At 36.6% G+C, this 15,534-nt stretch overlaps 1 protein-coding gene across 6 annotated transcripts in view; it reads left to right on the top strand.

Annotated features, from left to right (window-relative positions):
- Positions 1-4,781: 4,781 nt before the first annotated feature.
- Positions 4,782-15,534, top strand: part of ganaba (glucosidase II alpha subunit a) — a 29,532-nt gene continuing 18,779 nt past the window's right edge. The window contains exons 1-6 of one of the 6 annotated variants that reach the window (XM_084413714.1): positions 4,937-5,083; positions 5,405-5,491; positions 7,762-7,870; positions 9,264-9,391; positions 11,416-11,595; positions 14,649-14,714. In XM_084413714.1, the coding sequence (XP_084269840.1) occupies positions 5,064-5,083; positions 5,405-5,491; positions 7,762-7,870; positions 9,264-9,391; positions 11,416-11,595; positions 14,649-14,714 (590 nt within the window). In that variant the 5' untranslated portion in view covers positions 4,937-5,063. Of the gene's footprint in view, positions 5,084-5,265; positions 5,311-5,404; positions 5,492-7,761; positions 7,871-9,263; positions 9,392-11,415; positions 11,596-14,645; positions 14,715-15,534 lie in introns of those variants that run through there. The other 5 variants (XM_084413713.1, XM_084413710.1, XM_084413711.1 and 2 more) reach the window with 5 other exon arrangements.

The raw sequence follows: 15,534 nt of genomic DNA, 5'->3' as shown, positions 1-15,534 counted from the left end.
CACGAGACGAGTAGAGAGACATGGAGCGAGTCAGACATAATTTTGACCACTTCATTAAGTTTTGTTCACTTTGTTTTCTTTAAAGTGAATTTCGTTTTGTATAAATTGTATCTTAATTTTAATAATTTTTTCATCAAACAATTGCCTGGATTGAATAAGATGCAAAATAGACAATTTAATCATTGAGGCGCTCGAGCGGTCACTTGCATTGTACGTTAACTGGAGCGCATCTCATCCTCAAATACACAAAGCTTGAAATGTCTTTAAACGAAATAATTCAAAACAAAAAGAAATAGGCTACTCTCTTATGTAATCCATTATGTGCATTTCTCTCTATAGGCGCGTTTACTACGAATATGGCGATCGTCAACTTCATCTTTGCCATGCACAGACACTGACAGAAAACACTATTTTATAAATAAAAATCAGTGCACGCGTTTTAATAAAATTAAAACTTTAATTGTGATCATTAAAATAATTGAATATTAAATAATTTGTGGCCAAGTTTTGCTCATTTATTAATAGTATGTATATATAGGCTATATATAGGCCTATAATTTTATTAAATTGAACAAGCGCAAAATTCAGCATTCAATCAAATATTCAAAAAGACTTAATAATAATAATGTTATTTCAACACAATATCTCGTTATTTCGACATAATGTGCGTGCAACAAGCAAGATGTGCGTTTGTAAATCCGGGGACGCGTGCACTGATTTTTATTTATAAAATAGTGTTTTCTGTCAGTGTCTGGCAAAGATGAACGATCGCCATATTCGACGATCGCCATATTCGTAGTAAACGCGCCTATAGAGAGAAATAACATTATTATTAAGTCTTTTTGAATATTTGATTGAATGCTGAATTTTGCGCTTGTTCAATTTAATAAAATTAAAACTTTAATTGTGATCATTAAAATAATTGAATATTAAATATTTTGTGGCCAAGTTTTGCTCATTTATTAATAATAATAATAATAATAATATTATATATATATATATATATATATATATATATATATATATATATATATATATATATATATATATATATATATATATATACACACACACATATGTGTGTGTGTGCCCTCAGCACATGCGTTAAAAATTATCCGGCGCCGCCCCTGACTGCAAGAAACAGTTTACAAGAAACTTTTTAACTGCAAGACACTACAGCGTTGGCTGTTGTCTACTGGCTATTTAAATCTAGCGGGTTTGTCTCGTGCATGGTCTCGTGTCGCAAATACAATGACACTGGTAGTGACGATTCTGTCTGACCAATCAGTGATCTTCAGTGTTTTCACGTCACATTTTAGTACCGGTACGGTACGCTTGGAACCTCAACAGAGGTGGTACCATTTAAAGCGAGCCGAAGCGAGCCGTACCGTACCGTACCATGCAGTGGAAATGCGCCATAAGCGTGCCGTACCGAACCGAGCCGTACCGTACCATGCAGTGGAAAAGCGCCAAAGCGTGCCGTACCGAACCGAGCCGTACCGTACCATGCAGTGGAAAAGCGCCAAAAGACTCCCGGAACTTTAGTAACAGTTAGCTTGACTTCAGTCGACCCCAAACACTGGCGCCACGAGGAGGAGCACAAGCCTGTGAACAACAAGAGCTTACAATTAGAAATGACAAAACAATGCGTGTTCTAAAGCTTAACATCTTGAAGAAAACTAGCATTATAGCGAAAGCGTGTTCCAGTGATTGAGGATAGAACCAGCCGATGGGAAACATGCTGGTACCGAAGACATTGCACTGGGTCTAGTCTCCCTCCATACATACACACTAGAGTATTACAGACCGCGAGCATGCCAAGAATGGAGGTTTGCCATACAGAAGAACCGTCATAAAACTTTAATCTCAGATACTACGCGTCATGAAAACACTAAAAATAATCAATACGATATAAGAACTCGTATATTGATCTCACATACCGTTGAACAGGTTTCCCGAGAGCCGCTGCAGACAGAGAGAGAGAAACATGGCCACTCGTGTCCTTTTATACCAGCTGTGTGTGTGTCGTCATCTCGGGCGTAGAAAGGAAACATCCAATCATCTGACGCCTCGAGTGGAAAACGTCACAAGCTAATAACGGCGTCCTATAGGGGGCGCGTGACGTTTGCACTCAAATTTTTATGTCTCAAATTAATTAAAAAAAAATAATATTTCAGTTATTCTCGCCACACATTTTTTTTTTCTTTGGAATAACTGTAATATTCTTCATAAGAGGAAATCCTTGTTTCGTGAAAACTGGTTCAGTAATGGAGTAATGTTGTAGTGAACCAGATGTTTGACAATGATGGTAATTTATTTAACTATTATTTTATTTAAATATAACAATTTCCAGTATCTAGGAAATAATTTAATCTAGTTTTCAAGGCCATCTCTTTGGAAATTTGTATACTTCAATGATTTCAGTTTGTCCCCCTAGACCAGAATCCACTGTGATTAGGGGTGGGCGATATCTCGATATTTACGATATATCGAGATATTTTTTAAACTCGATATGGATTTTGACATATCGTATATATCGATATATTGTTTATATTTAATTCTGATTTCGGCAATTTGCTTGTTTGCCTTCTCTGTGCTGTGCTCGCGCTCGCCCCCGCCCTCCTCCGCCTCCTTGCTTTTGTTCCCCCTCCCCTCGCGTGTTGTCTCATTCAACCAAGTGCCCCGAGTCCGGTCAGGCACATACATTTTTCCCCGCCCAGCGAGTGCTTGAAGTGCGTCAGAAACAGCGCGCGCGCGATCAGTTGTTGTTGGTAATTTTTTGTGTAGCGTCGCCTCTCGCCGCATTGCTTTTGTTTGAGGGCGCACTCACACTTAACATGCTCCCCTGTAGAAACGGGCCTGGCAGCTCGCGCAAGGTCTAGACACGGTGAAAGTTTCCTGATTGTGACGGATGGCTGAATTTACATGACACATTATAAATTAGCATTAGCCTAAGTTACCTATTCTGCTATACAGTGCCAAAAAGAAGAGAAGAGGATAAAGGTGGATAAAGACAGAGGTAAAGTGATGTAATGAATGAACAGTTTATCTAATTGTATAGTAGTAAGATACTGTAATTTAATGGCAGTTATTTTTACCTTAAACTTTATGCTAGCAGTTGTTCTGAGTTCCCCAGAGGCCCCAGACAGTGTGATTTTGTGACAATCATGTCAATTTTTAGATGCATTTTTATCACTTTTTTTTTAATTAATGTTTTACTCTACAGTTGTGCTGTTTTTGGGGGATATATGGTTTTTTTTTTTTTTTTTTTTTGCCAAAATTAGTAATGATATTTCTATACAGGTTTATTAAAAATAGTGCAATATGTATTATTTCTTCCTTTATTTTACAGGTAAATTATTATTTTTGTATACAGGGATTTTTTTTTTTTAAATGTCGCAGAAGCACTTTGTTCCTACATGAACAGCCTACCTATTTGCACGTCAATAAAAAAAAGACTTTGTGGTATTTGGCATATTTGTTTTTGCAGTAGTTTTTGGGGGGTTATTTTTCCTGTAAAGATATCGAGATATATATCGTATATCGAGATATAGCAAAATATATCGAGATATATTTTTTGCTCCATATCGCCCAGCCCTAACTGTGATTGCTTCTATTTGTTTCTCTAGTCCAATTACAAAATTAGGTCTTTATTTTTTAACCTTATTACCTCTTTTCCATCCATCATATCTTATTGGAACAACATTTTTGATGATATTAAGTTGTCGTTTATCTGGTCACTCCCTCAGAAATTTTTCTTAACAAATAAAATAAAAGAAATATCTTATACAATTATTTACAGATTTTATCCTGTCAAGCTTTTTTTTGCAGAAGTTTAGAAGTAACATTGATACATCCTGCTCTTTCTGTGAAGTGTCCTCTGAAACTGTAAGCCGTTTGTTTTGGGAGTGTCCTTTTCCTGGAATAATGTTAATGTCTTGATTGTCCAAAATGTGTTCTGTGAATTTTTTTCCCCTTATCTTAAAGACATTCTTTTGGGGTTTTATATTAATGACAAGAATCTAAACAAATTCGTTTTTTGTATTAACCTCCTTTTATTTATTGGAAAGTTTTATATCCATAAATGTAAATAAGAGTAAACCCAGCTTTGACATCTTCAAACTAGAATTGAAGTTGTACTTAAATACAGTTTCAACATCTTTTCTTTTTTTTTTTGTGCCCCTGCTTCCTCTCCTCCCCCCCCCCCCCCCCTCTTTCTATTGGCAAATCATTTTCAATAGATAAATCGGCTTCTTTATATTATTTTTCTTGTTAACTATTGAACTATAACTTGTTTACTGTCTGAAAGTTTGTCTGTTTTTTTTTTTATATATCTTTCGTTTGTTAAAGATTGCAATTAAAAAATCAGTTAGCCTACAAAAACAAATTCAATATTTTTAAATATATTTCAAATTGTTTAAGTGTTAAATGTCCTAATTTTTAATGGTATTCGTTTATATTATTATTTCTACTACTACTGTTATTATTTCATTATGTGCTGTTTTTATTTTATTATGCACTATTATTATGAAATGATATAGGCTACAGATTTCGTTTGTGAGGGAGTCCTGATTTCACGACACCGTATCCTTGCTGTACTGCAAACATACAAAGGTATAATGTACTATTAGAACAAAACAAATATTAGTGATATACAAATGGAAATTGACGTCTTCAACCATCTAATAAAATTTAATTATTCAGTAAACACAAACTACTGACTCACTACCCTGAGCAGCGTAGAAAAAAGACTTATTTTACTGTCTGTGGAAAAATGTAACGGGTATCACGTGACAACGCATGCGCAGTGGGTCTAAATAACCTTTGTTCGATTTCGGGCTGCACGTTGTCTATTCCATGATCAAATAAAGTTTCTCAGTGTTTTTTTGTGTTTGTTTTGTTTTGTTTTAATATTATTCAGATAGCGGATGAAATATTGAAGCCAATGAAGCCATATCTATCTATACCGCCAAAATAATTCTGATAAAGTCCACGTGCACGTCACATTCAAACTGACTGGACGGACGCGCGCGCGCGGAGGGCAAAGTTCACACGGAGGCAAGATGGCGGCTTCCTGTGACAGGTATTGTATTACTCTGGCAGGGTAATAGGATTATGTGTAAATAAAATCAAAGACTCAGCTATTTGAAATGCTCCTTTTACTTTTCGAGTGATTTGAATACTTAAATCGCTTTACAGTCTTTGTGAGTTATTCCTCACTATGTCTAAAATCTCTCCTTACAAAAGACTAACGTTACTGTTGTGGTACCATGGTACAGTGATGAATCGTCGTTTTATCTACAGTAAAGGGTTCGTCTGATTTTAATATTTAAAAGCGTTAGCAACAGTGTCCGCACAGGTTACTGTTTTTTATCCTTTGTGAACTCATGGTATTGTCTTTCAGTTTGTTGCTGATTCTGCTGTTGTGTCTGAGCGCTCAGGCTGTGGATCGCAGCAACTTTAAAACATGCGACCAGAGCTCCTTCTGCAAGTGAGTATGATGAGTCCACTGAATATAAGCTGAATATGCGGGATGAATTAGCATGAAACAGAGGATTTCTGAAAAGATTTGTGCGGTGTTCTCATGTGACGCGTGTTACTTTTCTAAGCGCTGCTCAGGATGGACCAATCACAGTGGTTTGTCTGTGGCTGTGAATCGCCTAGGACCTTTTCATTTGCTGTTATATTTGTTACCAATCTTTGAAATTAATACACGTGGATAGTCGACCTTTTTAGTTTGCATATCTCAATTTTATTAGAAAAACAACGTCACACAATAGAAGATTTCACTCACTGAGCCAGCATGCGCCCCCTGTAGGAAGACATATTAATGAAACTGAACATCGTTGCTTCCACACAATTATGAATTTTGATACAAAGGAGTTCCATAATATCTGGTGTAAGCTATCCTTTATTCATTAGGGGTTCAAAAGTATGGAAGCTTGTTTCCGCCACAGAATAAAACATTTTAAAAGATAATTGTGACTTTTTGTCTCACAATTGCGAGTTTACATCTCGTAATTCTGACTTTTTTTATTTATTTTTTTATTACGTGATATAAAGTTGCAATTGCGTGTTATAAAGTCAGGATTGCAAGATATATAAAAAAAAAATTCTTGCAATTCTGATTTTTTTTCTCGCAATTGTGAGTTTATATCTCGCAATTCTGACTTTAAAACGCGCAATTGCGAGTTTATATTTCGCAATTCTGACATCTTTTCTCAGAATTGTGAGATATAAACTCGCAATTGCGTGTTTTAAAGTCCAATTCTAAGGAAAAAAAAACTTTTTTCCTCAGAATTGCGAGTTTATATCTCACAATTCCGACTTTATAACTTGAAATTTCGACTTTATATCAGAGATGTAAACTCGCAATTGTTTAGAAAAAAGTCAGAATTGTGGGATCAAAACTTGCACTTACCTTTTTGTGAGTCGTAGAGACTTGAAACTTTGAAGGATGGTAGTACCCTCACCGTCTACAACGTTACCAAGGCTTGCCCGAATCGGCCTGGAGGTGGTGCTACAGCGATCAAAAGTATAATCGCTCATAAGTCCAAACCGTTTGTCGCAGGACGAACAAAACGCATGTGTCTGATTTGATCTGCTCTCTAACATTTTATTTATTTTGAAAACACGATTACAATCAAACCAGTGCAGAAAGATTCTCTGGAGTCTGAATGTCAATAGTCATAGGAAAAGGTGTCAATTTCCATTCATGTTCGACACCAAAATGTTTGAAGTGGGCGGGGCTACTTTTACTTAAAGGGATACTCCACTTTAAAATGAAAATGCTGTCATCATATACTCACCCTCATGTTGTTTCAAACCTGTATGAATTTCTTTCTTCTGCTGAACAGAAAGGAAGATATTTAGAAGAATATCAGTAACCAGACAGTATCTGGTCTCATTGACTTCCATAGTATATTTTTTTCCTACTATGGAAGTCAATGAGACCAGAAACTGTCTGGTTACTGATATTCTTCTAAATATCTTCCTTTCTGTTCAGCAGAAGAAAGAAATTAATACAGGTTTGAAACAACATGAGGGTGAGTATATGATGACAGCATTTTCATTTTAAAGTGGAGTATCCCTTTAAACAGCTATTACTCTGTGGTCACATGGAAAAGGACGCTGCGACTGGCCTCTTGGTGGCGCTATAAAAAATACAATATTCGCCTATCTCGAAAAACACGGCAGCCGTCAGGCAATGAAGTTATCTATGGCTGGAAATGGCTTTTTTTGTTTTGCATAGAAATTTTAATTACCTAGAACTTCACAAAATTAGGTGAGCACATGTGACATGATTCTAAAGAAGCATGCAAACTTTTATGAAGATCAGAACATAGGTGGTGCTATAATTGTTAAAAAGCTTTAAAAATCATACATTTCCTTGGTATTATTGGCTGTAAATTATCTTTTCCATCTCTGATCTAGATGGTTACAGGCTTGCTAAATATAACCTAATACGCATGTGCTTAAAGGCCTTAAAGCGCTTGAACCCCGTTAATTGCTGCCTGCAGCTTTATTTTCAGTGGTAGTTGCTTGGCGCATGACTCCCATGAAAGAGCATAATATACAGCAGTCGATGCGGAGTCAGTCCCCTGAGGAAACAGTGACATCTCTAATTGATTCTTGTACGAAAACATTACTGCCAAAGCCTTTTCATCAGATACAATGTTTCCCATATCCACATTGTGTCCACATTCAAAATGAGGCGGAGATGTCACATGTCTGATGTTTTCTCTGTGTGTATGTTTGTAGGCGTCAGAGGGAGCTGAAGCCTGGCCAGTCTCCGTACAGAGCTCTGCTGGACACGCTGGAGCTGAGCGACTCCAGAATCACCCTGCAGCTCATCAATGACAACAACAAGGTCACGAAATATACCAAAGCAGAGTTGTTAACCGAGAACTTCATCTCAAAGTTGGTTGTTTGGGATAAAGGGTAACTCTCTCTTGCCAAAATGCAACCTAGGGTCTTTTTGTTAATCTACCAGAGGCGAACTTTCGTTTAAAAGCATAATCAGGATGGAAACGCCACTTTTAAGTTTGACCGTATTTTCATTTTCAGTCAAATTGCCTTTTGAATGGGAGTGCTTAGGGCACGACCATCATAGCATCAAAAATCGCTATTTTAAAACACTAATAAGGCTTGACCAAACATGAAACTGTGCTGGAAGTATCACCAGAGGCTCTACACATGAACTCCAGCATTGAGAACATTGTTTGTGAACACAGAGTTTACTAAAAAGAAACTCACTGTCTCTGTGTCCGCCGGCATTTTGATAGTCAAAAATAGTCGATCTCCGAATGCAAAGTAACAGGGTGGAGAGTAAAGATGGAAAGCTCCTAAAGCTTAGTTCCATATAAATTCACGGATAATTTGTTTTGTCGTTAGTGAAAATCAATATTGACCTTGTATTTGAAAAAGGATCCTCATATAAGAAGCAATACTAAAATTCAGAGTCAGTTCATTCGCATTCAGAGATCGACTATTTTTGACTGTCAAAATGCGGGCGGACACAGCTACTGTGGGTTGTTCAAAATCTTTCTTTTAGTAAACTCTGTGTACACAAACCAACTCTGTGTATCCGAGGCGAACGATAGTTGCATTTTGGCGAGAGTTACCCTTTAAAGTCTCAATTGACCATACTTATTTTTTGATAGAATATTGCAGTGTGTTGTAAATTATTTAGTCATGCATATCATTTCTTTCTTTCTTTTAAATACGCGTGCCCTTGAAATCTTTAATCAAAGACATCGAAGTGTCCTGTCCCTTGGAGTGACGTACGAGGGCGGGACAATAATCACTCCAACAGCCTGTCACTCACATGACATCGCAGAAATGGAAAATGACAATGCTCCAATAATTTTATGATGGACAAAATCCTGCCCTACATGTTTTTCCCGCTGGAGAAGCCATTTCACAGATAGACGTTACAATGTGGAAGAAAAGATCCGGAAAATGTAATGCCGTTTGTAAGATGTAGAATTTAGGGTGGGAAATTTTAGGCACATCACGATCCGATCCGATTTAATCTTTTTAAGGATTCCCCTAAATTAAAAGCTACTCTGTGAAGTTTAATTGTGAACAAACTAATTTACTTGTTTACATTCATTCTCAAGGTCTTAAAAATATGTGGAAAGCTTTTCCTTCCCCAACAATGGAAAAAAATATTGTGATAATATTTTTGGCCATATGGCCCAGCCCTGTGTTGTGCTCCATACTAAGTGTGAGAGAATTGAGACTGTTGTGTTTGTTTGTAGGTTCGCTTGTTGCTTGAGCTGTACAGACTGCAGGGGAACATGACTCGGGTGAAGATTAATGAACTCAAACCACTTAAGCCCCGTTACGAGGTGCCAGATGTGCTCATCTCTGATCCCCTTACTGAACCGTAAGTCGAATCTACTCACGCCATCAGAGCGGCTTTTACTGTGTGTACATTAGTGTTTCTCAATGAGGGCGCTCAGAGGACATCGGGGTGTTTAAGTAGTTTACCTCGACACAAATTTTTACATACATTTTGAAAGCCTGATTATAATGCTGCCCTTAAGGGCTTGTTTAGTAAGATTTTACTAGAAAGGTTTTAGATTTTTATTTTATTTTTTTACATTTCAATGTAAAACATCTTGTATAATATTAACTGTTGTATTGTGGCAGTGAGCTACATGCTTTTTAAATTATATGCAAGCGATTTAATAGTAATAATAATAATAGGCCTATACACCAAAATATAAATTATAAATAAAAATAAATAATAGTATAGTACCATTTAAAAGTTTGGTGTCGGTAACATTTTTAAAAATGATTCCTTCCGAGTGAACACGAGTGGATCTGACTGCAGTAGATGTTAGAGATATTAATAAAAATGAAGTTAATTCAGCCAGCGCTCATACCTTTGTTTACATCCTGTTTTCGGTGGAAGGCCATAGTAATCGATTGTCGAGTTCACGCGCATAGGTTTAGTACCTATGATCACGCGCGTGAACTCGACAATCGACTACTATGGCCTTCCACCGAAAACAGGATGTAAACAAAGGTATGAGCGCTGGCTGAATTAACTTCATTTTTATTAATATCTCTAACATCTACTGCAGTCAGATCCACCCGTGTTCACTCGGAAGGAATCACTCACATTTTCTGTGCACTTGTAATGACACTTAAAGGATGTTAAGAGGCTAAAAAGCAGGCTTACTACTTGCCCCATTGAAGTCAATAGGGTGCAAATTTTAAAAATAGAATAACTCGGTGTAGGCAACACCGATTTTTGTCGTTGTTCTCTGTATTGACAGCACTCCAAATGTACAAAAAAATGAGCTCAATGTTAAAATTGACCGGAGTTCTCCTTTAACAGATAGAGCATTCACACCGCACGCAGAGGTGGCACGGCAGTGCGTATAGCAGAGCAGAAGCAGCAGTGCCGCGATCGTTTCGACGCAGAGTCTATTTTTGCTGCGCCACTTACGCTGAATTAAAGTGATGCATTGATCATGGCCAAAATACAACGCAGTTTTATCCAAAAAGTGCATTGATATCTATTGTGTTTCAAACAGTCAATCAAGTGACCAACAGCAATTTAAAAAGAAAACAAATGTCCAAAAACAAACTTGTTGCCAGAACAATAAAAACAAAGATGAACCAAAAGTTATATAAATTAATTTATTAATAAAATAAGCTTCTTGACAAGTCTTTTCTCTTAAATGTATTTGAAAACGAAATAAAGCAATGCCAACTTATCCATTATAGAGTACTCTGTCTGTACACAAGCCGCGGTTCAGCCGCGCGTGACAAACACTGCCAGTGTGAAAGCAAAACGGGCGTGTCCTGCTCCTGCTCACCATACGCACTGCTCCTGCGCTGCTTACGCTCTGCTAACGCGTGCAGTGTGAAACCGGCGTAATAACTCTGTGCCACTGCATAACTATAGATGTGTTAAAAAATAATGAGAATATATATACATATATATCCGAGTCCTGATCGGGAGGTAAAGTCCTATTCCTATCGAGTCTGAAACCACGTGATCGGGCCCGATTTCCGATCACGTGATCGGATCGGGACATCCCTAATAGAAATATTAATTTATATTTTAAAAAATGACCCCAAACTTTTGCTGTGTATCTCTGTTCACACAAAAATATGAAGCAGCACAACTGTTTTTAATAAGAAATGTTTCTTGAACAGCAAATCAGCATATTAGAAGGATTATTTCATGTTTTAAACTATATTCAGATAGAAAACGGTTGTTCTCGGCCACTAAAAGCTTCTTGTGTTTCCTAGTGTGTTTGTTATCTGACTAGAAAAGGATCCATTTAGCATATTATAATTTGGGTCAGTTTTCCCCCATTATTTGAATTCTCATCACTGAGCGGTGTTGTTCTAGTCCTGAGTAACAGCTGGATGTCTTGTGTCTGTGTTCAGGCTGTCAGTGGTGTCTCAGGATGAGAATAGTCTGGTGTTGTGTCTGGGTGGGAAAGAGCGGCGGCTCATCGTAAGCGCTCAGCCGTTTCGCCTGGACATCGTTGAGGGTCCTCAAGTGCTCGTGTCACTGAACTCCCGGGGCCTGCTGGCCTTCGAGCACCTACGAGCACGCAAGGACACGTGAGTACAGACACACAAATCGGACAGAAAGGGCGTCTCACTCAGGAAGTTTATTACAGATATTGACCAATAATACTTCATACTAAAAATATTTCACACTGCTTTCTTTGGGCTGTATTTCTGATTAATTATATAATTTTTCTCTTTCTTTCTTCCCTTTGTATTGATAAGTCCTTACTCTCATAGGTGCACAGTTTTCACCTCAAGGCCCGTTCACACCAAGAAATATAACTGTAATGATAACTATATTAGCATCCACACCAACGCATGATATTGTTTCACCTAAATCACCTGAATTACAATCACCTGAATTAAAATCACCTGAATGTTTAAATTATCAAGATTTAAAACTTTCCCGAGTGGATTTAACACTGGTCCCATTGGCACTCATGCTTTATAGTTATAGTTGTCTTCCTTGGTGTCAACGGGCATTTAACCGTGACAGAACAATACGGCACAGCAGTAACACAGTTTTTACATGAATTAAATATAAATATGACAAATTAGTATAAGGGCAATCTCAGAAAAACTTAATAATCACTCCATAAGTGATAAATGTCAATAAATGTATTGCTCATATTTTGGTCACCCCAAAATCAGGGACAAACTAAGATTTTATTTACACAAAGAAAATTAAGATTTTTTTTTTTTTTTTACATTGTGACATAATTTTCATGACAATTAGGATTTTTAAAACAAACCATATTGTCCAGACAGGTTTACAGTAATGATGTTTTTTTATTTTTATTATTGAGAATATGTGGAGAATAATGAGCTTAATTTATCATCCATTAATACTTATTGTAAAATTAAAAGCATTATTTTCCTGAGGTGCACCAGGGCCTGATTGCAACAATTTCCTTAATTACCACTTAAGGCTGGAATACAAATGCTAAGATTTGCCTCAGTCTGCAGTCTGGACGAATCACAGTGTATGATGGGAGTGGAAGCTCTTTTAGCTTCAAACTATGATTCCATTCAGTCAGAGGATATTGAAGTGCCCCTATTATATTTTTTTCAGATATTATCTTTCATGTAGTCTGTAATATCACTGTTTGTGAAAGTAAAAGGTCTGCACAGATCAAAGTGCAGATAAATGGAGTTATTGTCTCCTAAAAGAAAGAAGTGATTCTGAACCGCCTAAAACGAGTCGTCAGTAATTCTAGTCTTACTTCCTGCATGAACGTAAGTTTGTAACAAATTTGCATAATGCCAGTCTATGCTCTTCATTGGTTGCCTGCAAACGTCTACTTTGACCCTCAAACACTGTAGTTGTAGCAGAGATTGGAAGAGTTTGGTTCGCAATGTCAAGAACTGCGCTAAGACTCGAACCGGAATTTATACGATAAAACTGATGCCGTCGTTACTGTTCGTATCGCTGTGTATCAAGTGTTGAGGAAGATCTGGAGGTGAATATTTAGATATGGAAATGGACATTCAGTTTCTGACACGCGCTGTAAGCAGTCGACCAATCACAATAGAGACTTGGCATTCTGACCAATCAGAGCACAGCAGGCTCTCGGAAAGGCGGGGTTTAGAGACCGAATCCTTAATCGAACCGTTTCAGACACTGAGAGAAAAGTAGTGATGCTGTAATGTATATTATGAGAAAATGAAAGTGTTTTTTGACCTTTGACGCATATAAACCTATTGTAGGAGACAATTAGGAGCCTTTAAAATAGCATAATAAGGGCACTTTAAACATGTTTGATATTTTGAGCTGATTTTAGAACACTTTGTTTTTATTTGTCCTGCATCTCCTAACAACGAGGTGTGTGTTTCTGTGTTCAGAATGACTCTGGTAGTGTGTGATCCTGAGTGGTTTAGTGTGATGCCCAGTTTTTTTCTAAGTGTATGATGGTCATATTTTAAAAGTCATGGAGTGTATTCCAGCCTTTAGTTACAAGGATTTTCTTGATAGAAAGGGAAAATTCTGTCATTTACTCATCCTCATATCCATACAGACTCTACTGGCTTATTTCTTAACTAAGAAATCATATATTTTTTTATAAATTCTCTTTATTTTGAAAAATATCTTGTTTTTTTGTGTGTTTTGTCCACACAATAAAAGTGTCTGACTGACTTTGTATGGACAAAAACTGTTGAAACATCGTGTTCTGCGAAAGAAAGAAATCCTTCGGGCCTGGAACGACATGAGGTTGAGTAAATGTTTTTGGGGTGAACTATCCTTGTAAGGGGTTTCCTGCTGCTGGCATGCAATGAAAATAATATTTCTATAGCTTTTTCTTTGTTCGCTGTTTCACTGTTTTTAAGATCTGAGGGTTAAGATCTCTGACAGCTTCTCCACACGCTCTGCTTTGATTCTTGCTGTTGCTTCTCGTTTCATTTCTGTCTTTCTCTCGCTACACACTAACTCTTGTTGAAGCAGGACTGCAGTTATCTAAGCCCAATAGAGCACAACAATGATCGTCCTCTTTTTCAGTGACCTTACCTCTGGTTTTCCCTTTCATTTTCTTCATGGGAATTTGCAAAAAGAGTTCAATAAAGTATTGAGCCAAATCAAATTCTGTGATCAGCAACCACTGATGTGAATTAAACGGCAATGACAATAAGGTGTGAAATTGCTAAATAGAAGCCGTCATTGATGTATAATTATAAAGAATACAGTATATAAATGCACGGGAACATTTTGAAAATGGCTGCAAAAATATATTCCAACAACCTTGGATCCATGGCAGGTTTGTCTTGAAAGATTTATACGTCATTAACAAAACTCATTATGGAATTTCTTTTTACCATACTGGTGCAGTCCATACGGTCACTATTTGGGTTGGTATTGTACTGTGGTGTTGAATGATCGTGATCTTATCTAATTTTTTTTTTTTTCACAGCAAAATTGACATCAGGTTAAAATGACACATTCATTTGAAAATTTGGGTTTTGTATCTTTTTAGATAAAAAATGATCATTTAAATGTGTCAGATATTTCATTCAGAAATACGTTTGTAAATGTTTTTACTGAAATTCTCATCACATTCTATTTTCCTTCCCCTCTTTTTCTCAACTTTCCTCTCTTCTGTCACGCTCAGCAGTATCTCTCATAAAATAAGTAGCACAGTTGGTAGCATGTGGGACTCGCTCAAGAGCATTTTCTCTAGGTAACATCCATTTGTCCAGTTCTTGACTGTAAAAAATCGTAGATTTACTTCATAGTTTATTTTACTTCATTAAACATATTGTTTGATTAACATTTATCAATGTTTTTTTTTTTTTTAAGGAATGCACCGATATGAAAATTTTGGCCGATACTGATAACCGATAATTCTTTATATTTGAAAGCCGATTACCGATATAATTTGAGAGCCTGATTACAAAAACAAAAATCTCACCATTAAAAGCCATGTCCCAACCACACAATTATAATGTTCTCATTATATTTTTATATAGCTTATATGACAGACATGTGCTGCACTGAACTGAATTTTCCTTTTTGAAGCAATTCAGAACCATCATGGTGAACAGTGCGCATCTGAAGTGTTTCAGCTGAAGGAAATAATCCATTGTTTATCGGCTTTAATATATCGGCCAAGTTTTCTTATCGGGCCGATAACAATAACATTATATATATATATATATCATATATCGGCCGATACCGATATGGTGGCCGATATATCACGCATCCCTATTTTTTATTTTTTTTTAATCAACAGTAGTGTAAATATCTGTAGTTCTCCAAATTAATCATGCTTGTACACTTTAATCAAATAGTATGCTATTTGCTTTTGATTTAGTATTAAAAAAGATGTGTGTTCTAGATTGAAATCGTAATTGTGCTACCTAAAATAGTGTTATCTTTAGTGTACCAGTCATCAATGATTACATTGATTTTGATATAATGGCCATTCATTTTGTAGACTTTTCATCTACAAGCATAAACTGCTGGGTTCAAAATGTACTGTTAGTCACACCTGTCAGTTG

The sequence above is a fragment of the Rutilus rutilus genome (genome assembly GCF_951802725.1).
Source record: "Rutilus rutilus genome assembly, chromosome: 7".
In the NCBI taxonomy this organism is placed as follows: Eukaryota; Metazoa; Chordata; class Actinopteri; order Cypriniformes; family Leuciscidae; genus Rutilus; species Rutilus rutilus.
The sequence above is the reverse complement of the archived record's forward strand: the minus strand, read 5'-3'. Positions and strand labels throughout refer to the sequence as shown.